Raw genomic sequence first — 26,174 nt, forward strand, 5'->3', positions numbered from 1 at the left:
GCCGCCTGAGGGAGGCGAGCCCCTGAGGCGAGCCCCGGCGGCGGCGGCGGCGGCGGCGGCGGGCGGGCGGGCCGGGGGCCGTCAGCCGCCTCTCCGCGGAGCAGCCGGTAAGGGGCGCTGGGCGGCGGGTTTGGCGTGCGGAGGGAGCGGGCTGCGGAGCACCTGCGGCAGCGGGGGGGCCGGGGAGCTCCGCCTCCCCCTCCTCCCCCGGTTAATCGCGTCCCCCGCCCGCCGCGGCAGGCACTGCCGGCGAGGCGGCTGGGCAGAGCTGTCAACCTGCTGCAGCCGCGCCGGTACCCGCACCCCGCTGGCAGCCAGGGCCGGGGGCGGCGGAGCCGTGAGCCCCCTGCCGCCGCCTCCCCGCGGGGAGCGACCGCCGCCGCCGCCCGCCCGGGCCCCGGGGGCAGCGCCCGGGAGCAGGAGAGAGAGGGGGAGCCATGGCCGAGGGGGGCGAGGGCGAGGACGAGATCCAGTTCCTGCGAACTGTAAGCGCCGGGCTTTGCCTCCCTCATCTCCATGCTGGCAGGGGTCGGGGGGGGGGGGAACGCCGGGACCTTGCCCCGAGGGGAGCTGTGGGGCGGGGGGCAGCGGGAGGCTCCGTGCGCAGGGGCGGGGGGGGGCCGTGCCCGCGGGGGGTGGGCGCCGGGAGCGGGCAGCGGGTGCGCTCTGCCCCGCCGCCCCGGGGAGGGGGCTGCGGGGAGCCCTGTTAGGGAGGGCTCCGGAGCCCCAGCCCTTTGCCGCCCCACCGGGCAGCGAGTGCCCCCCGTACCCGCGGGCGGAGGGGCGGTAACTGACGGCTCGCTCCGCTCCGGTGCCGGGGCGAGCGGGAGAGAGGGAGGCGGCGGGGGGCGCCGGGCGCGGTGAGGTGCGGGCAGACGGGCGGAGGGCGAGCGGCGCCCCCCGCCCCCCTCCAAGTACGACTCCGCGCTGCCTTCCCACCCGCCGATGTGCTCGCGTACTGCAGATACTAACCGAGCAGCCCTCCCCAGCTTAAAAGCTGCAATCACACTCCTTTTACAAAAATAGAATTGGGGGGGGGAAAAAAAAAAGCACTTCTCCCGCCCAGCCCCTCACCACCAAGGTTCCCACTAACTTGCAGGCGTTCTCCTCGCTGAGCACAGACTAATACATTTTTTTTTTTGGTGTGAGCATCCTTTCTTTACTTCTGTTTCCTTCAGTCCAAAGCATGTTAAGGCGCTAGAGCATTTCTTCCCTCAGTTTAATGAATACATCAGGACTGCTACATTTTATGCTTATCTGGATTATTTTTCTTCAAGCAATGCTTTTTACCTTCTGGGCCATCTCCCAAGTGCGGTTTATACGCACAGTCCTAGCAAGTTTTGCAGATGGACATATTTGAATGGTGGTGTACACAACCCTGTCACAGTTTGAGGAAGAAATGCAGAGACGTTTGATAAGTAGAGCTAAAAACACTGAGACTGTAGGGTAAAGCTTAGCTTCCTTTTTATTTAGTACAGTCTCGTTTAGAAAATATTCACGATCAACGTCCTGTAAGAAAATACATTGAAAAAGGAGGTGAAAGCAAGCCACATAGTGTATGTGAAACGTTCATACGCTGTTTGCAGCATTGTGAATCCTGGATCTCAGTCATCTTCTGTTTATTTCAATCAGAAACCATAAAATAAGAGATATCCATCCTTTTATTCTTTTTGTTTGTTTGTTTGAGAATTCTTAGAAAATCTGGTTTTACAGGGAAAACAGCTGTTATGCAACAGTGGCATGAAGATTGTCAACTTTTTTTCCTCTCAACAGTGTTATGTGACTTCTATTGTAATGTTGTCTAACACTAAAGACAGAATAGAAAATACTTCTTTGAAAGATAATTTGTCATCTCAATTTATGGGAATTTTATTATTAGTACTTCTCACTGGTAAACATTTTTGGAAGACTGGTACAATGACAAGTCTTACTGCAGGTTTGAATGTTAAGCTTAGCTCATGGAGGGGCTGTTATCTGAATGCTTAATAGGGAAGGAGAAGCAGTGAGCATGCTAATACTGCTCCGCACATACACAGTAATGTTAAGCTACAGCACCTGACAGCAGCAGCACGTTATGTAAAATAGCACTCCTGATAACGTGCATCAGGCTTAATACAGATTTGGCAAACCCAGCCTTAGACAATACTTTAAATATTTTTTAGAATGTTGTACTGGCGATAAAATGACCTTGAATATGGTAAACTGAGGCATGGGGGACGCTTTCTGTGTAGTGAAATAAAAAAAGGCCTGAGAAGAATCCTTTTCATGTGAAGTGTGGAATCTCTAATCTGTAGTTGTATTTAAGTAGTGATTTCTACTCCTCTTTTCCTTCCACTTTGCCGGAGTGATGAACATTACTTGGAAAAGTCAGTTCCTTTAAGACACATCCTCGATGTAGTCTTCCTTCTACCTATTCTTAGAAAGCTTGGATTAGTATTCTCTAAAGCTATTAGGTGTGTAACTTTCTGAATGGCATTGATAGAAAGCACTGGAAATTGGATATTGCCTGTTTTTTGTTTTCAGTTACTTATTTTTAAAACAGTAGTTAGGGACAGATGGAGTCATAAATGGTTTGGTAGGTAAAACAGAACTTTTCGAAGAACACCTTATGCAAGCAAAAAAGCTTTCTGTGCTTTGAATACCTTAATGATGATATCTGTAGGCCTACTATATGTAAACAGTGCTTTTCATATCTTCTTCTTTTGATAGGACCTCATCAACTTTTTAAAATTGTGAGTTCTCTTTCTGATGTTTCAGAATTACTGTAGCATCTTTAGAGTTTACCCTGGAATGTAAACACAATATATTACTTTTAATGTTTAAAGAGAAATATGAAACTTTATTCAATTTAAAGATTCCTTTATTTACATTAAGCTACTAAACTGAATTTGTATTTGCCATCTCCATGTTGACTGGTAATTTCTGTGTCCTTCCTCTTCACACATTTGTATTTGTCTAATGAGTCCTCTTCTTCATTTGCTGCTTTTATTTTTTTTCTTATTTTTTGATAAGGTGGTGTCATGCATTTTGTCTTAGAAATTTGCTGCTAGCGTGGGTTTCTGTTTGCTTTGGGAACAATTTGAGTTTGATATGTCACTTTGAGAAGGGAACGTAACCTGTTAATGCCCTGGATTTCTGGAAGCATCAGTCCTTACAGTGTTTGAGAGAACTTTTGGACAGACTGGAATTCAGCACTGTACAGTTCAGTTCTCCCCAAGGAAATCTTCTATAGTCTTGTGAATTACATGCTTCTCCACAGACAGGGCTCTCGCTCATTGCTTTGCTGAATACTCCAGGGGGAGATGACCTTGTATTATGTGTAGCCTTTTTTAGGCTTGGAGGTACATTCTCCTGACTTCTCCCACTGAATGCACATGTGCTGTGCAAGAGGAGTGAAGAGGAGCAGGAGTTCTGTGTTTGGGAAAGACTTCTTCTCTGTAGAGGATTTTTTTTTTTTTTTAGTATTAGAAAGGAGAAAGATGTGTACGAAATAAACTTTCAATGTTTGGTCTTTACAGTCAAGAATCTAAAACATTTATAGTCAATACAGAAATGACCTGGTTTTTTGTGTTTTATTTTTCTTTGTTTTTGTTTTTTTTTTTTTAGACTGTGTAATTTGACCAGAGTGAAAATAGTTCAGAGTTCCAGGAGAGAACAGAAAATGTTTTTGCCTAAATGCATAGGCTCCTTCCATAATGCACACATGCAAGGACTATTTTTTGTGGTGCAGAATCCCCATAAGGGAGGGCCTTTGTGTGGAATGGGGTGGTGAGCTGATGATAGGGTTAAAACAATTGCAGTATTTCAACAAAATACTGCCTATGAATATCCCTTATATTGGTTAAAGGTGTCCTGAATTTTGGGAGTGATATGTACCTAAGAGTGATGAGAAATGTGTAGTTTAGCTATTTGATCTTGTGATGTTCCTGGTGCCGGTATGTATGGTTTTCTGGAGTTGTGAAGTTTCTATAATTAGAGGCAGGTGTTTTAGATGTTTATTGTAGGAGATAACACCAGGACACACTAAAGTAAGGCCGACAGGGTTATGGTCTTTCTCACTGTCCTCTGAGACAGTGAAGAGTACCATGTCTGTCAGAAATCGGAAGCATAATCAGTGTGAGCAGCACATTTTCCCCAGGTCCATTAGAGTTGTTGTCTCCTTTTCATCTCTTCCTTTTTTTTAAAGATTGGACTGCTGATGTTCCACTGTGTGCTTTCTTCTAATGCTTTTTTTCATTTGTTTAATCAGCAACTTACAGTAAAATAGGATCTTTTGCTTGTGTGAACGTACTCTGTGCTGCTTATTTTCTACGTGGACTTAATTGTTCTGAGTGTGACTGTCAGAGAAAAGTGTAAGGGTACTTTCCATCACTGGAAAAGTACTTTTACATGAAGTTAAACATTATTTAGGATTCATGTTTGACATGCAAAAACTTTTATTCACTCAGTGCTGGGATTTAGTACTTCAGATAATAAAAGAATGGAGTTTATGGCAGAAAATTTTTCTTCGTTCTGAAATGAGGAACGTAATCTGGTCACATTTCAAGGACAGGAATTCTGTGATTCCAGAGTCGCTTCTGTTCCAGATATTCCTCATTATGTCAGCATTTAAGCAATGAATGTCACTTTAAATCTGAAGTAACAATCATATGCTTAGATGCCATCCTGAATGAAGATTCTGTGGAATTAGAGGACACAAAAGGAACCTGGAAAAACAAGACCTGAAGATTATTGTAAAATAAGTAACTAAACATAAGAAGAATTGTTATGTGAATCTCTCAGGGAAATAGAATAGAAAAAAAGTATTTTTTTCTTTCTTAAATCTCTCAATGCTTTTTGTACGCTGCTTATCTTTAAAGGGGTTTATCAAAATATGTTAGATTCTGGTAACTGCAATCATCAAACATACAAACACTGCTGCCAGAATGCACTGAAGAAAATGCTCAAAAGCAATCTTGGATACTGGGAGCAATTTTAGAAGGAAAGAACACTGAAAAACACTTTGGCTAGCCTTTGTTTATTTTAAAAAGTATTTCTTGTACCTGTCAGTATGTGACTTCTGAAGATTCACCAGGGACTGGCACAAGAGACCACTGTTTAACAGCTCATGTGAGGAATGGCGTGGCTGAGATTGCAGCATTTGTACCTTCCTCTCTAAGGCACTGCACTGCAGTACAGATACTGAATATGATCTCAAATTCTATTTTGGAATTGAGCTGGACAGGCTGTTTGTAGTGAACAGGTTTTAGCTAGAACACGCAGTCCATTTCTTATTTGGGAATTACATGTGAATATTTTCTATATACATTTTTTTATTCCAAAATTGTTTGACAAACATTTTATGCCACCGTTAAAATTATGTTACTGGATAAAATCGGTTGTCTGGTCTGTGTACTTTCTTGTCCAGTGTTCTGCATCTGGAAGTTGTCTTTATTGGATGTGGGAGAAAGAGGCTGAGGAAGCTCTGTAGCAAATAGTTGGTCTACTAGGGAAGTTTCTAGCTAGCCCAGTGAGTTGGTTGACTGATGTTCTGAGAGACAGAGATCTGCTCTTCCTTTCAGTGTCTGAAGATGTTTTGATGCACGGTGCTCTTTAGTATTGTGAAAGCCTGAGGAAAATCTATTGCAGGAACTTGAACTGTGGACAGACTGTAAAGAGAGAATTCCAGTTAATTTCTGATCCAAGATTTATAAGAGTCTCAAGAGCTATGTCTGCCTTTCACTTCTCTATTTGAATGCTACATTGTTACAAACATATTGTAAAGGTGGTTTTCCTCTTCTATAGCTGTGTGAAAAGTGCACAGGATGATTCTAGTTTAGGAAAGTACACCGGTCTTCCTTGCACAGGGATAGGGATGTGTCGAAGTGTTTCTTTGAATCAAGGTAAAAGATTGGAAACTGTGTGGGGAAATACTGACAGTGGGCTGCATCCAGGAAGTATGTGATTTTTATACTTACAGGTGCTTCATATTAAAACTCTGAGTTAGTTTTGGTTTTCTTTTCTGGATTATAGCTAGATTCTTGCTTACATTTCCTGAATTGACTGGAAAAAGTAGACGTGGCTTTGTGTGGATGACAACAGAAAAGTCAGAAACTGCATATGTATTCCTATACTTCCTAATAAAACTTGTGACATAGATTTGTTTTGTTTGGTGTCATGGTACTAGTACATAAATAACCTTTGTTGAACTGTAAAATGAATATATTTTTACCAGGGTGAATGAGAGAATTTTAACTTTTTCTTGCTGTGGTTGTTGAGATTTTAATTGTGATTGATGGAAGAAGTCAGCAATGTATTGTCTATATTGTGGCTATCTAAATTTTTTTCTTAACTTGTGCACAAAAGAAGTAATATCTCTTTACTCATTAGCAAATACTTGCAAATGCTATACAGAAGTCTCACAGAATGGAGTTCTGCTTAATTGTCATACATATATACCAGACGTTTACTGTTATATATTAAGTGTTGAGAAAAATAGCTAAAATAAATCCATTAGTCAAATGAACCTTTTTATAGCACCAGTTTTAAGAAATATTTGTTCTTTGCATATGTCAATTTTGATGGGTCTGTCGGTCACCACTGTGAAGCGCCGTTCAAGGCCTCAAGAGTGAAACTCTGATCCCTATAAGGGCAGAACTATTGATTTAACCATAACCAGGATTTCATATCCAGACTTTGCAGGCAGAATGGCTAGAAATGTGCCCATAATAGTTGTTCCAGTGTAAATGCGGGTTTGTTCCTGAAACAAAATTCTATGGGAAGGTTCAGTCTTCTGACTGGAATTGTTCCTAGGTATGATCCTGTTAGGAGATTTTTCTTTATGGCTTATGTGATGAATCCCTTGGTGCATCACTTCTGGAAAAATTAAGCTCCATGAATTTCTGGAGATGACTGTCCCTTTCATGATACTAACATACAAATAAAATTACAGCAATTTTCTGTTTGTATTTTATATCGGTGAGGGGCTTACTCTTTTGTCCATCATCAACAGGAATTTTGCTACTGATTGCAAGTAGACAGTTCCTCAAAAGAATACATCCTCAAGAGCAGTAATTTCTAAGGGTGAATGGGTAATGTTTACCTGTTAATACCATTCCAGCCTTCATCTCTGAACAGTGGTCTCCTCTTTTGTGAGGAAAGTTCTGTATCTCTTAAGTGGCAAATTCTTATTGCCGTATGAAGCTACCAGAAGCTGAGTGCTGCCTTGATTGAGCTACTTGGTTTGAATTCTCTGCTAGAGCATTGAGCCTAGGGGAATAGAGGCAGTAGCTAATGAAGTACATAATCTGAGAACCCTCATTTTCTTGTATTTTGTTCAAATTCATGCGTATGTGTTATACAGATAGCTATTTCTTTTGGTCTAAATTTTCCGTTGTTGGTATGTACTTGTATTCATAACATGAATTCTTGAAGTAATATTAATGTTATTCTGAAGCACGAGGAAGAGGGTATGATTTTCCTGAAGAACAAGAAGTAAAAAAACCCCAAACCAACAAAACCACCAAAAGCCAAACTAGTAAAATGACTGCAAAAGTGAAAGCCAAGGCAGACTTTTAGTCCTACTGTCCTGTCGGTGATTTTTCTTATTTAGATTAAAAAGCTTTAATAGACATTTCCATAAAATATGGCAAATAAAATGATAAAAACTTAAGAGTAATGCATTTCCTTTTAATGAAAGCTGAAATGTGAATCCTGTTACTTTGTCCTTCAGACAGCTTGAAAACACCCATTTTAAACCTTAACTGTGGTCAAGTGGAAGTGAGAACAGAGCACTTTAATTACACAGTTACACCCTGGAATTTCTCCCAATAGCAAAGTAAGGATAGCCTGGCATAATTTTCTGTCTCTGGTCTGTATTCTTCTAAAGACCTATGCTGTGTTTTGCAAGTGTATGGCACTTAAGCCATGCCTGGCTGTGTTGTCTATACCACTCTGTGTATGGAAGGCCTCTTGAAGAGGCTGCCTGTTGCCTGATGCATCTCGGTAAATGAGAAAAGGCATAAAGGAGCTAGTCTGGATAACAGTTGAAGCCTTTAAAAGGCAACCACAGCAATGCAGAGCTTACTGCAATATTCTGTGCCCATCAGGGGCACAGCAGTGGTATTTCTTTGTTCTTGTTGTAACAAATTGAGCAACTTAAGGGCAGCCACTGCCTGCAACATCACATAAAAGGTCACCCCAGTTTCCTAACAAAGACTAGCAGGAACTCCCATGTGCTTTTACTGCAGTATAGTTTTATGCTGCACTCCCTTGTTAATGAGTGTGAGATTCATTAACTAATTATGTATTCACTTATGAAAGAACTCTTGCTTTTCTTTGTCATTTTTTACATAGTAATGGTGGTGTAACTTGTCAGGTGAAGGGTTTAAACTCTTCAAATACGTTTCTAGAGCTTGATTATATGTTACTCAGTTATGGATTTGAACAGATGTAATTTAGTAGAAGCTTTGCTTAGCTTCCCAGAATTGCTTAATAGAAACAAACTAGTATCTGTGTGCCTACTGTTTGGAAAGTGAAAGATATGACAGGTAGGGTGTTATAATGTGAGCTGTATTAACTTATTTGACAGTTGCAATTTCTGTTTAAATGTAATGCTATAATGGTCAGTTTTATAGTAATATTAGTGTGTTTATAGGAGCGTTCAAACTAGCAGCTACATTAAATTTGAAAGAAAAAGATGGGTTCACTCTTTCAGTGTTGTGGCATACTTTAATGTTTATCATAGTCAGGAGTGACTTCCTTATAATTGCCATGTGCTTGAAGAAAATTGGAAATATAATAGGTTAGCTAGTAATGCAGTAGACTTCCCAGAGGGACTTTGGCAAAATTTGACAAGGTATCATTCCGTAAGATGCATGGATCAGTTAATTTTAAAATGCAGAACATTTTAGAGCAGGACAGGTTTTCGTTTGATTTGGTTTTGTTCATATTCTGAACACTGTAGGACCACAAAGAAGGAGTAACAAGATCTTTACATTTTGTGAGGCAGCTTCCTGGAGGATTTCAGAGTAATTAATGCTGTATAACAACATACTTCTATTACTTGATTGTTTTTTACTTGACTGTGGGAAGCAATATCCGATGGATATTAGCTGGCAGAACCAGATGCTGAACGCTGTCACGACCTGCCTCTGTACCTCTGTGAAAACTTCTCTGGAATCCTGCTGTGAAAACTGTGCCCTGAATTTGAAGAATGTCCCTGCTTAAATCCTTCTTTCAAAGGTATGATGGAAGGAAGCAACACAAAATTTGCATTGGCTGTCTGTGAGTTTTCCTGGGGATTGCCAGAAAGTGATGCTGTATTAATGGAATCAAGCCAGAAATGGCTGTCTCTTAGAGCTATATGTCTTCCTTCCAAACCAGGCAAAGCTGGAAAAAACGACTGCGTGGGCTTGGTGTGGGATGCATTCTTTTGTTTCATAAAAGGAAAAAGGGAAAAGAGGAAGGTATCTTCCTTCGCTGAATATGCCAGATAATTTCCCTTGGTGTATGAGCGTCTTCCATTCCTGTGATGGCCAAGTAGAATTCCTTATATAGGAATTTAGGTGGAGGAATGGATGGCATTTGAAGAGTGTTCAAAGTAAGTCTAAGTAATTGGATAGATCTGCTTAAGACTCGGTAAACTATTGGGTAGATGGATTCACTGACTGCTAACTGGTCCTCATTGTACATGATGCTGATGTACAGCCATGCTGATAAACAGTTGAAAAATCACCTATGGTGTGTATATTTTCTCATTGCAAAGTGGAATAATTTCATTAGAACCAGCAGAGGCATGCTAAGCTCAAGCTAGATGATTAAACCTCTCTGTATGAACACAAGACCTTCATCCTGAAGCAGTCTTTGATAAAGCATTTGGTTCCAGTGGTGACAGCAGCCACCTAAGTACCTGTACAGATGGATAAAAGAATCCTTTAGCCCTACAACAGTCATGAGAATGCTGTCTGGTTCTAACACTGTGGGTTAGACTGAAAATAAGCATCAGTCATGTGACTTCATATTTTTGACTATTTTCTGCACATTTACGAAGTAGATTTTGCAATGCTAACACACAGAGAGTTATGTGCGTTTATGCAGTCTTGTTGCAAGTACCAGGGAGATGGAATGCGTATCCCCTTTTCCGTGCAGCAGAAAAGTAAAAAAATTCACAATATGTGGTGCAGGGAAATACTTGGTAAGAACAAAATGGGGTTGGAGATAACCTTTCTTCTGGTGTTACAGGTAATTTAATAGCCCTTCACTGCTAAAGAGTTGGATTAATCTTCTTTTAAAAACTTGTATTAAATAAATCTCACACACACACACACATACGCACACACACACCCCCCAGTTGACACTTACAGAAAGCAAAGACTTGTCTCATGATTTGACATGTACTAGCAGATGCAGCCGAAGGAACCGCAGTGTTGCATTCATGCAGATGTGAAATGATTTGTTCATGAGACCTATCATAGCAACTGTGGCTGAAGAGATCTAACTCTCTTAATAAAGGAATTTATGGAGATTAAAGTCTGTGTCTGTGCAAATAACACTGTGTGAATTTTCAGGGCCCAAAATGTTAGGTAACATTGCTGAACTGGGATTGTTGAGGCAAAGAATCCATCAAGCAGTACCATCACAGATCTAAACATGATGCTGTAATAGTAAGGGTAACATGAATAAGAGTTGTATTTATTGGTGTGTACAAAAGAAGTCTGCCTAATTTCTTGTGTTAGAATTATGTAGCAAGTCCTTTAGAAAAGCTTGTGAGAACAAAAGTGCTAGTCTAGCATTCAGTAATTGCAGGAGTGTGATAGCTACATAGGTAAATCCAGAAAACTTCTCAAATGCTGTAGGTGTTCCATCACTGTTGACTGAATTTCTGTAGGGTAGGCTTGTGAATTAATGATCCACATACTGAGATGTTTTTGAGTAGGTCTTTGCATGATCGTCTGACTGCTTGGTCAGGTATGTCAGCCATTATTTACTCTTTAATCACTTTTAGTATGTCTAATGTAGTGAATATTTTAAAAGTTGCTACTTTTGATCCTGGTATTTTGATGGAAGAAGAATCTTAAAGCTTGCAAAAAGGAAGGATTGCAAACCAAGTAATCAGTGAAGGTGTGATCTCCATTTTGAGATGACCAGGGTTCTTGTAGAAACATCCTGTAAATCGTGTTTTGATATGAGAAGGTTCCTGAAATCATGTAGAAGAAATGCTGTTGCATTTTGGGTAGTTTCAGAGTATTACTTGTCATGCCTCCAAGTCCATTTCCAAAATCTGTTAGCAGTATCACGTGCAAGGAGACTACTGCATTTGTTCTGTATGCTATCTGCTGGTTCATTTGAAGTTGTTTTTCTTCGGACTTTCAACCCCTGAGTCCAAAACTTTTTGTTTAGTCCCTCTCATTCTTCTTTTTTCTTGTCACAGACACTGAGTTCCCTGTCTTCTGGTATTGGGTTTGATTGCTCTTCATGATTTAAAGATTGACACGACTTCAACCTAAGCCTGTGACAGAACTTGCTGTTGTCTTCAGTTATGAATTTGAGCATTCATTCAAATTTGTAGAAGGATATTTTCCTGAAGGGGGCTCTTAAATTTGGAATTTCTTTTTTCTTTTTAATTTCTCTTGATTTGACAAAGGTCAAGGTCAAGGGTTTTTTCTTTTATCCTCTCTCAGAACAAGAAAGTAAGTGTACTGAAAATGCCACATCAAGTTTACTAAGTAGGAGAGAGGTTATCATGAGAACTTCAGCAATATGTATTTCTCTACGTTGTTTGTATTGATATATGATTAATCTGCATTTTTTTTCTCCTTTTCCTTTGCATGCTTGACCTCTGGAAACCTTCAGCTCATTGAGCTGAAGGACTCCAAAATCCTTAATTTCAAATGAACAGAATTTCTCTAGAAAGGGAGAGGGATAGAACATAGGAGGGAAGAATGTCAAATCTCATAGGTGAGCTTTGTCATCCTCTTGAGAGGCACAGCTTGTTGCCTGGCTTTTCTCCAAAATAGAATAAATGCTTTTTGTGTGGAAAGTGTAATATAACTCTGAGTTTAGACACAAAAAGAAACACTTTCATTTTCCATGGAGTGGGAGGAAAAAAAATGAGTAATTAAGTGGTGAGAATTAGATTTTCATGTTTCTAAAGGTATCGTTTTCTAGGTTTGGCTCGATTCAATAAAAACTGTATACCTGCATTTTTAAATACTGAAATATTTACACCATTTCTTGACTACAGACAACTGAGAATGCAGGTGTTTGGGTTTTTTCTTCTGATTTAGGAATTTTCATACCTGTTTTAATCTGCTGAGAACTAAATGAATGTGGCTTAAAGGTATATCAAACTGCAATGTTGACATTTTATTGATAATGTTACAGGCATCACTTTATTCTGATAATGTCAGAAGTAATGTATTTTTTATTTTGAGATTTCTAGCTGAATTTTAGCTTACAATTTGTATGTCAGCTGCAATTGCAGCTGAAGTTTCTCTTCTTTCCTTACACTATAAATCTGTTAGTGAAGCAGAATTAGACACTTTCTGTTTTATCCCCACTTTTTATTCTGCTTTCCGTTCTACAGTTTATTTTTTACTCGGCAGCTGCAAAGATAAAAGACCATCAGTGACAATATTCTTCCCTTCCAAACCAATTTGTTTTGGGGGTTGCCCCTCAGACTTGGTAAATCACCTCTCTGCAGAAGTCCTGTGCCTGGCTTCAGGAATTGTTTACTCTCAGAGGTGGGTGGGTACTGCTGACGCTGAGAAAACCTCTAGGTGAGAGTTACTGTATCAGTTTTCTGAAGCTGTAATCCTGTGAAGTAGCCCAATTAATACAGTGTGTGAGAAATGCTCAACCTTTAGGACTTGATAGGGGAGATTTGTTTCCATGCATGGCATTTGCATTTCTGTTTCCATAGGAAGGCTTTGCTGCACTTTTTGATTTACTAACGGAATAAACTAACATGGGGCAGAACACACATTCAATGAAGGAATGAGTTTAATTCGGTAGTGAACTGTGTGGGAGTGTGAATGCTAACAAAACTACTTCTTCTTTATGTACCTATGTGACTTCCTGTTGATGAGTGAGGTTTTTTATGATGATTTATGTCTGTTACAGAATTACAGTTTGACAATTGGAACCACATCTAGAGCTTGGGAAGCGCACTTTGTTGTAGTAAGTTCTTATTCAAAAGTTACGGTTTGCTATTAGTGGTTGTACCCTAGTAATTTGTTTTATTGGGAGGGGCAGAGAAATGAGGAGTTGTGTGAGTGAAATGGGTTTGTATCCTTATTGTATACCTTTAAAGAGAGTAATCCGCTGAAAAAAATCCTTATATTCCTTTTAAAATTTCTAGCTGGATCTCATTTTCCCTGCCTGAGGAATAAATCATTTTAATGAAAGAAAGAAATAGAACAGGCAGGTTGGTATAACAGGTTGTTAATGGTTATTTTATTAGCAAAAGACTACAAGAAAATACTTATGGTACAAATATATTTTTTTTGGCCAGAAGCCTAAAAACAAATCCTGTATTACAAAGGATGCTTCAATAAAACCTGTCTCTTACCTATTGCTTAAATTATATTGCAATCCAAATGTAAATTAACTGATACTAGAACAATACCTAGCAGAATAATCTACTCGGCACCCATTAAACATTTTATGAATTGTTTTGCTGGTCCATGACTGCAAGGGTCTCTATATGGCTATGTATGTTTTTAAAGTCTGGTTCTGTTTTCACTGATGCTAATGTCAAACCTCTAGATTTTAACCAGAGCTGAATCAAAAACTAATATAATTGTGCAATGTTGTATATAATGACCTAAATGTGTCAAATGCATCGCCTTGTCTGCCATTTTAAGCACAATTAATATTTATCTTGTTTATGCACCGAAAGTGTGTGACCTGGCTTTTACACAGTTAGTTTAAAAATGTGTATGCATTGCTAACTGTCCTTCAAAATATTTACATCTAATTGTTGGTGAACTGTTCCAACTTTGCCACACAGATGTACCATCTTGTCCAATTCATCAAAAGTAATAATCTGTCATATGTTTCTGTTTTCTGAGAAGAAAGCTAGATTCTGCTTTTTCTACAAGTCTCCCTGAAGTCTTTGTTAAGAAGCTAAATGTCGTTCTTGCAGGTTAGCATTTGTAATTTGTGTTAACAGTGTGCTTTTTATGTGTCCAGCATAAATTTTATTATGTCAGTCATGGAACCCAAAGGCAGTTTTAACTTGGATTTGAGATTATATATACTGTTTAATTTACTCAGGAGATCATATATGCTGTGGGGGAGTACCGCTTTTTAGGTGCTTGATACATACAAAAACCTTATTTTTCCTATTTATTTCTTTTACTCTTTTACTGTCTTACTTTATATCTATTTTTTTTTTAAATATTTTTTTCATCATCTGTATTACAAGTCTGGAAGATCTGTCTTGTCTTGAAGCTTTTACTTTTAGGTGGGTACAATTGCTTTTGTTTAGTTATTGAAGAAAGGTTCAATTATACTTCAAGGTAAGAAACTATCTTGTCACATCTTAAGTTTTCCTGTGATTTTTATTTTGTGTCTGCAAGCCTCACTAAAGCCTATTTTGGGAATATCGGCACTTCATGGAACTGAGCTCTCACTGTGCAGTGTTCTTTCAGCTTCATGGGTTAACTGTGGTAATTGTGAAATAGTGAAAATTATGCATACTTCCAGGCTCATTGTAGAGAGCAGGTAAATAGTAAAATAGGTCTCTTAGATTTCTGAGTTTTATCAGAATAATTTACCTGGCACTTGGGATGCGGCAGAATATATAGTGAGAAAATATATAGGCATAAGAACATTCAGGACTTTACTTTCTACTCTGCCTACTCTAGCAGTTCAACTCCTGGATTACAGTAAAACTGAAAGGCTTAAATGGAAAGATCTTCAACCAGTTTTTGGTTACACATGATTTGCATGGCAGTATGTGGTAAAAGTCCTTTTCCAGCTTATTTCATCCTGAAATAGTCTATAGTCTCTTCATGCTTACTGGATTTTCCAAATCCAGTAAGAACCAAACCTGTGCACCCTTGCGTATGTTTCATTCTACAGTATTAATTGTTTCCCAGTTGTCTTGTCCAGAGAGTTCTCTGTTATCGGAAATGAATTATTACAAGTGATGGTCTCATGACTATGTTTACTTAAAATGTTGTATAGCACTTGCATTTTTCTCCTTAAATGCAGGATTTAATTAGGATCAGTGTGAAGAAGGAAAATCACAGATATTGATACTTTCTTGAAAATATATATTATTTGCTGTTTTCTTCTGTTTTTCTTGTTGCTGGTTCATGTTTGTTGTTTGTAGGGATTTATGTGTGTTGGGTTTTTTTTTTTTTGTGTCTAAACTAACCCATATCTGGAATTGAAACAAGTTTTCAAACTTCAGATTCTTTCAAAAACACATCTCTTTCTTTATGAAGAGCTGGAGGGGTGAGCCCTAAATGGTAGTCTTTTTTTCCGGAAGAAGATGATGATGAGAAAAATGGAAGAATGTATAAACAACCTCTTGCCTTCTTTTAAAAGAACTGACCTACTGGTATACAGTGTTTTGTTCTCTTGGTCCAACTCTTGCTGAAGTAAAGGGTAATATATTTCTTGATTTTGCTTTAGTATTATTTTTAAGTGAAATAAATTTTCATATTAAAGATTTTTATACTCTAAAGAGATAAGAACATTGTAAACATCTTAAACTCACTGTAGTTTTAGGATTTTAAAAAATACAGTTTATCACACTTTTTCTTTGGCTATGGATAAAGAAATGTTTTTAAATATTTTAACATTGTAATATTTATTATAGGGGAGATGGAAACTGCATTTATGTGTTACTTAATACTTTCTATTTTTTAAGATTCTTGTGACTTTTTGGCTTGTTTTTTTGCAGCCAACCTTTGCTTTTTTTTATTCAGGCAAGCAGGAGCCATACCTTTTATTTGTTCTGGGAAGTTCTGTTTTCTTTTTTTTTTTTTTTTCCTCAAGGTGAAAAGCAAGCTGTAGTCTGTAATTTGTGTTCCTCAGTAAGGAGGTACATTATAGTAAAATCATAAATAAATACATTTTTAAAGACTGGACATGTGTTGCTGAAAGCTGGTGTAATGTTTGGGTCAGGGAACAGAAAAGAATTTGGGTGGACTTGATTACTTCTGGTTTTTCTTCCATGCTTTATGAGGTGAGGGAAACCGTGTTGCAGAAGAGATTTCCATCACTCCACTCTCGCAAGATAAAAACCAGATCAGAATTGGACTACCTGGGTTTGGTGCTGACTTCCAGGAGAAATTCATTCCCCATTGGATTTTCATTGTACTAGCTTTAAATTTCTCAGCAGCAAGAGAAAGCTGGTCTGGATGGGTTGTGTTTCTCCTATCAGACTCTCTCGTCTATGGAAGGCAGTTCTCTCGTACCTGACAATTTTTTGGCAGGTTCAGCTGGAAACGTGAACCTTTTACTTCAATGCTAACAGAAGATTCTGAGTTCACACCTCCTGGTAGCAAAGGACTATTTCTTTCACTGGATGTGTAAGAGAATTCAAATGAGAAGGTGTCATCAGTCAACAATGTTAGAATTCACTAAGTTATGGTTGTGTAACTTCTGTTATTTCAATAGTATTCTTTTAACAGCCTATCTAGAGGTGATAGCTAGTTCTCTTAACTGTTGTTTGCATGTTATATTTTCGGATTCAGTCATTTGTGCCAAGGATTGGATTTTTACATGCTGTATGTTCAGACAGTATTTAACAAGTAGTAGAGGCAAACAGAATACAAAAACCAGCGTATTGTTATTAGCCCAATGCCTCAGAACATTAACTGCAGAGGGGAAGTCTTTGTAGCTGAAATGTGCACAAAGTCCATCATGATCTTTTGAAATTCAGGGATGTGTCAATTGAAAATATATTGTAGTTGATGCATCACAACGTGATGCTCATGAACTGACTCTGGAGGTTGAGAGAAGCTGCTGTTACGAGATGATCCAGGGGACAAACGGAGTATTATTAAAGATTAGCTGGTAAAAGTATCATTCCCACGTGATTAGTCAACATGACATCTATGAAATTCTGGTACAGATTGCAATGTGAAACCCTCCTCTCCAGTACTGTTTTAAATTGATTAAATTTAAAATAAAATTTAAAATAAAATTCTTGTGGAGAAGGATTATTTTTAGATTGGGGGTGTGTCTGTGTTTGTTTTTGGGTTCTGTTTGTTTGTTTGTTTTTAACAGCATGTTAGGTTACTAAGGTTGCTTACGGGAGCTATCAAACCACTGAGTCTCTTGTAAGATTTTAAAGAACTCTTGTTTTGTTTTGTTTTGTTTTTTCTTCTTCTTTCACTTTTTCTTTTTTTTTTCCTCTTCTAATTTTTTTCTGTCCTTCAGACTGTAGGCATTAGAAATTCTGTTGCATTTTTCTGTTACATTTCAGTGCATTAGCTGCACAGCTCAGCTGGCATGGTTTTGTTGGCAAAGCAGGCTAAACACAGGAGATGAACCATGCAATTTTTTAGTTTTGGAGTTTGCAAGATGAAGAATGAAAACTTTGTTGGTTTGTGTTTTTTTTTTTTTTCCTGGAAGACAATTATAAAACATGTGAAATGTAATGATTTATGACTTCTCCAAAGTATTTCACTTGAATATGGATCGATTTTAAAACAAAAATATTCTGGTATTCATTTTTCTCTCTGGTTCAGCTTTTTCTTTGGATCAGGTACAGGGAAATCTGATGGGAGGGTTTGTAAGATAATAAAGTCTGGGCAACTGTGAAAAATTAAGCGCTGCTTTGTTTAGCTACAGAGAGTTTGTAAAGATCAACCGTGGAACAAGTATAATGGATTCAGGCAACTTGTTGCTTAAGGAATTTGGGCTCTTTGAAATATTTGATCAGTTTAATCTTTGATTAACTCTTGCCCCTCTATCCTGACATTTGGTTGAGAATCTCTGTAGAAAACACCTCCATGAGTATTGGTGATTATGAGTGAGGATAATGGGAGTCCTATCACAAAATATGTTTTCATTACTAGGGTCTGACAGCACATTGGCTAAGGAGATGTGGCTTCTGATTTCTGGAAGCTCATCCTCTGAAGAGGAAGTTTAAGTACAATGTTGCTGGAAAAGAAATCAACTCTCGGATCCCTCTTTAGGTATAAAAAAACCCCTCAGCTCAACTGACGACACATAATCACTGCATCTTCTACTTCTGCTGCTAAAATTGAATTTGTTAAAATGTGAATCAGTGTGTGTATTCATACCCAAATTTCCATCTATAAATTGAAGTTGCATTCCTCTCGCTATAAATTGCCTGGAAATTGATTGATCAAAAATGTTAAGTCCAAATTATAACCATCATTGTTTTCCTGCTGATTTTAGCTGCTCCTGGGCACTGAGCAGGTGTTTTAATTGAACCGTGGTTTTTGTGGTGATTACTGAAGTCTGAATAGTTAAAATTATTATTAACACAACACTTGACACTTTTTTGGGTTTCTCTCAGAATCACTGAGGTTGGAAGGGATCTCTTGAGATCATCTACTCCATCTAGCTTTTAAAAATCTCCACAGATGTAGAGTCCACAGCATCTCAGGGCAATTTATTCCAGTGTTTGTCCATGTAGAGAGGAAAAAAAAAAGTGGTTTCTTGAGTTCAGCCTGTCTCACCTCAGGGCTTGTCAATAGTTTTAGAACCTATGTTGGTCCAGGCAAGACAGCATGAGCTGTCTATGACAGCATGAACTGAACTATATACCATGACTGCAGGATTTTTCCATGATGAATAAAAGTACCCTTTTAGAAGAACTTCATAAAGAAAAGTTGTTCACGTCAGATTTAAAACGGTCAGTGATTAGATTACTCTTGCAGGATCTGAATTCAAATTCAGTCAGTCAAAGTTTCTCCATTATTCCAACTCTGGACATTGGGCGGTGAATTATAAGACCTTTTGACACATACCTCTCTTATTTTCCAGAAACAAGATGAGAAAGAAATACAAAAACTTATTTCTTGTTGGGAAGCTACCAGGAAGCTACCTTCCAACCTCTTTGGGAATTTTAATGTTAAAGGATACTTTTTTCATTGATGTTCCTATTGATGTTCCTTCACCCCCACCCCCCCCAATTCTAGTCTGGTTGTACTCATTCTTCATAGAGAATGTAAAGCTGTATTATGCTCTTTTAAATTTAAAGAAAACAATCTTTTTAAGAACAGTACGTAGCTGCTATATAAATCACTTCAGAGGAGAGTCCAAATTAAGAGGAAAAAAATTATATGAAAGATCATTTAGATTGTATTGTATGTAAAATCTTTTATCACTATCAGAGTGATTAAAAAGCACAATTAATTTGAGGGCCCCAATGAACAAATAGAAGAATTTCTGCAAATATCTGTAAATAAGAAGATATAAAACTTGAAATGTTAAAGTCATCTTTGATTTGAGAGAAATAAACATTGAAGAGTTTTTTGCAAAAAAATAGTTGGGAGTGTAGATAGTTGCACAGAAATGGTGCATCACTTTGCATTTGCAAAGCTGAATTTTGCTCCTCTGTGTGAACTGGTGTAAGTCCAGCTCATGAACTGTCACAATCTGACTTTCAACCTGCAGATAAGGAAGTTTTACAGTTTGGTCTCTAAACCAAAGCAATTCTTTTGTCACTGTTTCCTGATTAAGGATGGGGTCCCTAAACTGTCAGACAAGTTATAACAAATTTGGCTGTATTTGGCACTGTTTCAGTGGTAGACATGATACTAAGACATTAACATCTTGATAGATGTCTTAATGTTTCTTGTGTGGTGCTGCCTTGGTGACAGCAACCAAATGTAGCGATGTGACATGCTAGTGTAGATAACCTGCCTGTGGTTTAACCCAAATTTTACTTTTGCTAGAAGTGTAGTGTCTGGACTCACTTAAAATGGCACAAGTTGCCTGTGATTTCTCCACCTTCACATCTCCACTCTGTGAGAGGCGAGGCATCTGTAATGGGAACTCTTAAAAAGTCATGTTAGGAATGGTTACATGGTGAAGACTTGTATTTGCTGTCTAGCAATACATGCTGTAGTATTTAAGTGACTGACACAAAGAAACTGTTAATGACTGGTGCTGGCAGCAAACACTAATTTTTCTTTGAGGTCTATCTTGCCAAAAGAGCTCTGGCTTTGTTGGACTCTTGACTGCCTGTGTGGGTGTGTGTGTACTAGTGTGGATGAAAGTACATGAATGTTTTTTCTGAGCATTTAACTGTGTTTGATGTCGATAGGAATCTATTGAAATAATTTAAACCATTGTCAGAGGTCCCAATCTGTAGTGAAGGATCTGCCCTGTGTTCAGACTAGTACTTCTTGTTACCCTTTTGTTTGATAAGATATAATAAATACATATGGAAAATACAATTTTCCATGTAACATTTGTATTTTAATTCTGAAATACTTGTATTTACCTCTTACTTCCTTAACCTATGGGTTTAAAATAGCGTATGGTGCCTTAGATTAGTAATGAAAGTATACCTGAAGGAGATGAATTTGGTATAGAATTTGAAGAAAGAGAACCAATTACTATGCCTTTCTTGAAGAACGAGGTAAGGTATTCTAGGTAGGTCTGAGGAGAGGGGAAGAATGGATCTCTTTGCTAGTGAGACAAAACCTGAGGAGCTACAATGTGTATTCAGTTATCAGAGGAAAGATCACAGCTGTTGGATACAAGAGGAAACAAGGGACAAAATTAATTGTTATTATTGATTTTATTACATAGTGCCTGGAGGGCTCAGCTGTGGCAAGGGTGCCACTATGCTACTGTACAAAAGTGCAGTGAGTCATAGTTCCTGCCTGAAAGAGCGTAGACTCTGCATAGGCAAGATGGAGAAACACTGAGATGAGATGAAGGGACAGGGAAATGAAGTAGTGTGCCCAGGGACACAGAATATGTCTTGAGGTCCATTCTGGGCTGCTCTGGACTCATGATGACTTTGAATATAGAGACTTGGAGAGCTATGCCATTGAAGATGAGGACATATAATATGGACATGTTGTGGAAAGATACTGGAAGTCAGTGCATAGATTCAAGGCCTAATGGACAGAAGACTGGACAAAAAAAGGTGACTTTATTTTCAATTTATTCGATGGTCATTATCAGAAATATGTGAAAAAGTCTCTGTACAAAATGTATAATACTGCTAATAATAACATAGTTGGAAAAAACCTGCAGTTATTGGATTGGAAGTTCTAAATTGTGGTTGCCTGGTTGATTTGAAATAGTGCCTGGTCTTACTGGTAATATTTAATTTAAAGTTGTATACATTGTGGTTCCTGTGTTATGGCATATCAGAATGAAAAGAGTGGGGAGAAGTTCTTTATGAGAAAATGGTAGGGGGGACACAACAATTATTCTAACTGTATAGCTGAGTAATAACTATAAAACATACATCCTGGAGACTTGAAAGTGTTGAGTCTTCCTTTACTGAGTGGTGTGGGAGTGTATGCATACATCCTCACATAAAATAATATTCGAGTAGAATGTTTTGTTAAAAGTGAGCAGGAACAGCAACTAATTTGTTCATTAAACTGTCCCAGGTTTCAAGGGTTATTGGATAAGCTGTAAGTCTGCTCAAGCCATGTATTGCAAAACCTGAAGGGAAGTTTGGCATCTAATCTTTACGGATGTACGTGCCATACATTATTTGTTTTGATTCCAGATGGTTCTCAGTGTCAGTTAGAAGAAGGAAGCTCGGCTGATAAGGTGTGTGGGGTTTTTTTGTTTTGTTTTTTTTTGGTCTGCTCTGATTAAAGTAGTGGTTGGCCTAAGTTAGAATTTCCTGAAGTGCCTAAAAAGAAGTTGGAATTAGAATTGGATAAATATAGGAATTCTCAGAGAATGTTTCCAAGGAGATGCAAGTTGGCTTTGGAGGTAATTTTTAACTCTTACATTTGTTTCTTCTGTGCACCTACAAAATGTGTTTTGTTTCACGTACATTGATTTGTTTTGTCATTCGGTGTTGCACATGTACTAATATTATAGGTAGTCAGTGCGGCTTTTATTTGTGCTTAAAAGTGGGCTTATTTAAATGTTATTTCTTAGCAGTTGTATTATGTAAATACAAGATACCTTCTGGACGAGGAGTCAAAGCAATTTGCTATGACAGAGTATGACCATCCTTAGCCATGAAGACATATACAATGAGAAAGAAGGGTTTTAGGATGATTTAAACTCTTAATTTGCACTCTAAAATCCCAAATTGTAGGTAGCTATTGGATTCCCTCCCTGAACTTCAGTATATTATTGTAGGAAATTTTGGATGAAATATTTCAAGTGAGGGTAATTAATTCTTAGAATCTGTTTATTCTGTTAGAAATGTCTATTCTGTGGAAACAGTGAGAATTCAGTTTGATTTTTTTGTTTGTTTGTTTTGTTTGTTACATATCACGATTTCTTTGTACAGGTGAAAATACTGAAAGAGCAATGAATTAATAAGACCTCACAGGTTCTTTGTTTTGAGTCTGGTAAAGCAGTGAATTTGTAATTGGAAACTTGAGTAAGAAAAACATTTGATGGTTTAACACAACGGAATTTTTTTCTTTGTGGAAGCTACCTTTAGTAAGCTTTGCATAGGTCAAGGTTAACCGTTTTTGTTTCAGTACAGTGAAAGAATGCTTTTCCAGCTATTATCTTCTGTCTGCCTTTTCCTAGTCAAGTTAGTACACAGATATTTTGTCAAGGTATTATTAGGTTGGAAGAAGAATGAAAGATGATTTTTATGGCTGTGGTTAAGTCCCAGTGAGAACCAAGACTGACATTTTCCCTGGATTTAATGACTAACCTGAAATTTGAATGCAGATATGTACTGGTGAATAAAAAAGGCAAACAGAAGCAAGGATATGCAACCTGTAATACACTGTTTCTAAAATGAGCAGAAATACCATACAAAGATGGAATCTGAAGATTTAAGCAAAACAGGGATGTCACTCAGCATGAAGTACCAACTGTTTTCAGTTTATTTAGTATGCAAGAGCATACTTACAGATGACTCACAGTTAAAATGCCTTACATAAGATTGCCCAAGTATTTAGTTCAGTTCAGGTGATGGAAAGACACTGTAAAAATAGCAATAAAAACTGTATCCAGTTGCTCTTTCTTGTTTATAGAGTTGATGTGGGGTTTTTTGGGTTTTTTTGTTTTTTTTGTCAGACCTTATACTACGTTCATGGATATATGCTTCCCCCCCCCATGGTCTTAAAGTATGCAAATAATGCCTTAAAACAAATAGTTGAAAGAAATTCTGTGAGACTGCACTTTCAATGGTTTAATGTTAGAGGTTTACCTTACTCAGGAAATAGAAATTCCAGGCTAAAGCAGTGCTTGCTGTCTCAAAAAGAAGGCTATTGTAAGGCTTCAACTCTTGCTAACATAATGTGTTTCAAAAATCTGTTTATGTTCTACTGTTTTCTGCATCAGTGCTCCCACTGAAGTAAGCTAGACTGTTTTTATCCTTAATTGCAGTTCTTCTATAGTAAATAAATAAATACAACACATAAATTACATAAGAACATAAACATAACTGAAGACCGAGGGGTCCATTTAGCTCAGTATTGCATCTTCAGTAGTGGTCAGTAACAGTGAGGGAAGAGAACAAGAATATACTTTCTCTGTCTCTGCTGTTGTGCTGTCAGCCTGTAGTGATTTGTGATTTGGGGGAGTTAGACTCAGGCCTGGTGACACTGAATTTGGTAGCAAATTGAGTTCTGCAGCTGAAGTGGGTGTTGCAATGGGGAAGTGTCACTTTCAGTTTATTTTGAAGCCACTGTGTGCAACTTTTAATTGATGATCACTAGTTCTGGTACTGGAAAGGGCAGTGAATCATAACTGAAAATATTACTGCATGTATTTGCAACTACTGTAATTGTTTGTTTTGTAGGCTTGTACAAAAGGTTCAGTATTAAAAAAATGAAGTGTTTTTGATTGAAAAATTAAATTTTTCTTTCTTTTTTTTTTTTTAGAATCTGTTACCCAGCTTTACAACAGAGGCAACTTTTGAAAAAAAGGCTTTTGAGAAGTAACTGGGATTCTTTGTGTGGTTTTTTTTTTTTTTCTACAATTTCACATTCCCCATCCACTTTCTCCCTTTTGTGGTTCTTAATTTGCACTTTTGTGGAAAGATTTGCAATTATGGATTTCATGGCTTTCATAATCTTGGGTCCAGACAGTTGCATCTGCATGTAGCCTGCATTCTGGAGGCTTCCTGACCCTTTGTAGCAGCAGCTGCAGCCTGTTTGTCTCTAGTTGTGGCTATGGGGCAAGGTGTTTGGGGAATTAGAAATATTGTCAGATATGCTTATGATTTTCACCTGAAAGGAAATCATTACTACTTGCTTACTGTGTTTTCATCACTGTGTTGAAATATCTTTCCTCATGGACGCACTGTTACACAGTTCTGTCTCTGCATCTGGACTGTGGTTTGTGTGGTCAGGGTCAGTGTTGGGAAGCCCACGGAAGCATTGCTGGGGGGTGCACGGGGGGGTCACGGTGGCCCTTCTCAGCCAGCTGCTGCTGCCTGGGCAGGGAAATCCAGAGGCTGTGGCAATGGGATGCACTTGGTCCTTCCTGGCTGGAGGGAGCTGATAGGGTGAGGCGTGAGGGTCAGCATGCCTTAAGGAGAATGATACAAGCTAAACACTGATGTGATTTGTTGGGGCTCAGGTTTCTGACCGTCTCCTTTGCCTCTTCATAATGTTGCTGCTCTCATATATTTGAGACTGAGATGTGGTTGAGCTGTAGCTGAAGAAACCTTCCTGGAGTTGTGGAGTGCAGCTCTTTTCGGCAGGACAGCCTAAAAAGCAACTGTGCTCAGGTAGTCATGGGCAACACGGTAGCCTGATGGATGTACAAGGTGTGATCTTCCATGGTTGCGCAGGTTGCCTATTTTCCAGTGCAGGAGACGGGACCTCTGGCATACCTGTATTGTGAGGATTGACAGGATGAGAATTGATTCAAACAGTGGCCTTCATGCACATGTAGGTGGGCAGAGCAAATGGGGATTGTGCAGTACTGTGAGGGGACAGGCAGTCTGTGGTGTGCCCCAGCTAAATGCTCACCCTTTAATCAGGGTGGAGGACAAATTTGCAGTCCAAATGTTTTATTGGTAAGGCAGTAAAATGTCTTATGCATCCTGTCTAGATTTGTTTTGCAGTAACACTGCTTGGCAATTACAGGTGTCTTGTCTTTGTCTGAGTGTTGGAAAGTATTAACTAGTAAGTGCTAGTGTTCAAATGAAATCTTAGAGGTGGAAAATATTTTTTTATTCCAGTAGTTGGAATTTGTTTAAAAAAACCCCCAAACAACCCAAACCAAACAGTAGGATGGGTATTTTAAATCTGATTTTTATTGTAAAGAAAAAGTTGAACTGTAGAGTGGATTTTTTTTTCTTACCTTTGAAAGGCTGCTGAATTGATTAATAAAAGTGGGCTGCTTTTATTAGCAATAATAAGAAGTAAGAATTCCATTAGAACTAAAAATCAGTTGTTGTTGCTCCATATGCTTAAAATTAATTATGGTAATATAATATAATAGTATAATAACTGCCTCCTAGTCAAATATTCAAATGCAGGCTCTTCTCGAAGCTCCCAGTCTGAGGTTAGAAACACAATGAGAAGGGAATTTCCTCAGGCAGCAAAGAAACAAGCATTGCGACTGCTACTGCTCACTTTCCAGCCGGGCAGCAGACATGGTTTGTAACACCCCCTATAAAGATTTAGGGAAGAGAGAAAACAACAGCTGCTTTTGTTGGTAGCTGTGCACTGCAAATGATGTCAGTAAATATGAGGATGCACTGTGTGGTAACCAAACGGTGAGCATTTCTGAGCTTCTGATGGTCCAAAATGGAGGTCACTAATTTCCCATCTTTCAGTGATGGCACTTAATGCTTGGAGATCGTGAGGGAGAGAATTGAAAAACGCAAGGTTGGCTAAAAAAATTGTTAATTTCAGGTGGAAAACTTGTAAGCTTTTAGGTTTCCATTTAGTTGTGACTTTAAGAAAGGCATGTCTTCAAAGTTTGGTAATAGATCCTTTTTCTTACATTTAAGATTAAAGTTTTTCAGAGCACCTCCCTTCCATTTTCAAAGGCAGTATATACTGAAAAGAACATATTTAATTAAAATTTAGGGTCAAGGAGAAGCATACATTATTTTTAGTAATGAATGT

The 26,174-nt window shown here is 38.5% G+C and overlaps 1 protein-coding gene across 14 annotated transcripts in view; it reads left to right on the forward strand.

Annotated features, from left to right (window-relative positions):
- Positions 1 to 256: 256 nt before the first annotated feature.
- RYR2 (ryanodine receptor 2) overlaps positions 257 to 26,174 on the forward strand; it is a 441,080-nt gene continuing 415,162 nt past the window's right edge. For 13 of the 14 annotated variants that reach the window (XM_074863209.1, XM_074863211.1, XM_074863214.1 and 10 more), the window contains exons 1-2: positions 257 to 485; positions 13,102 to 13,158. In XM_074863209.1, coding sequence (XP_074719310.1) covers positions 438 to 485; positions 13,102 to 13,158 — 105 coding nt within the window. In that variant the 5' untranslated portion in view covers positions 257 to 437. The remainder of the gene's footprint in view (positions 486 to 13,101; positions 13,159 to 26,174) is intronic. The other variant, XM_074863218.1, reaches the window with a different exon arrangement.

Source organism: Strix uralensis, chromosome 3, assembly GCF_047716275.1.
Source record: "Strix uralensis isolate ZFMK-TIS-50842 chromosome 3, bStrUra1, whole genome shotgun sequence".
In the NCBI taxonomy this organism is placed as follows: domain Eukaryota; kingdom Metazoa; phylum Chordata; class Aves; order Strigiformes; family Strigidae; genus Strix; species Strix uralensis.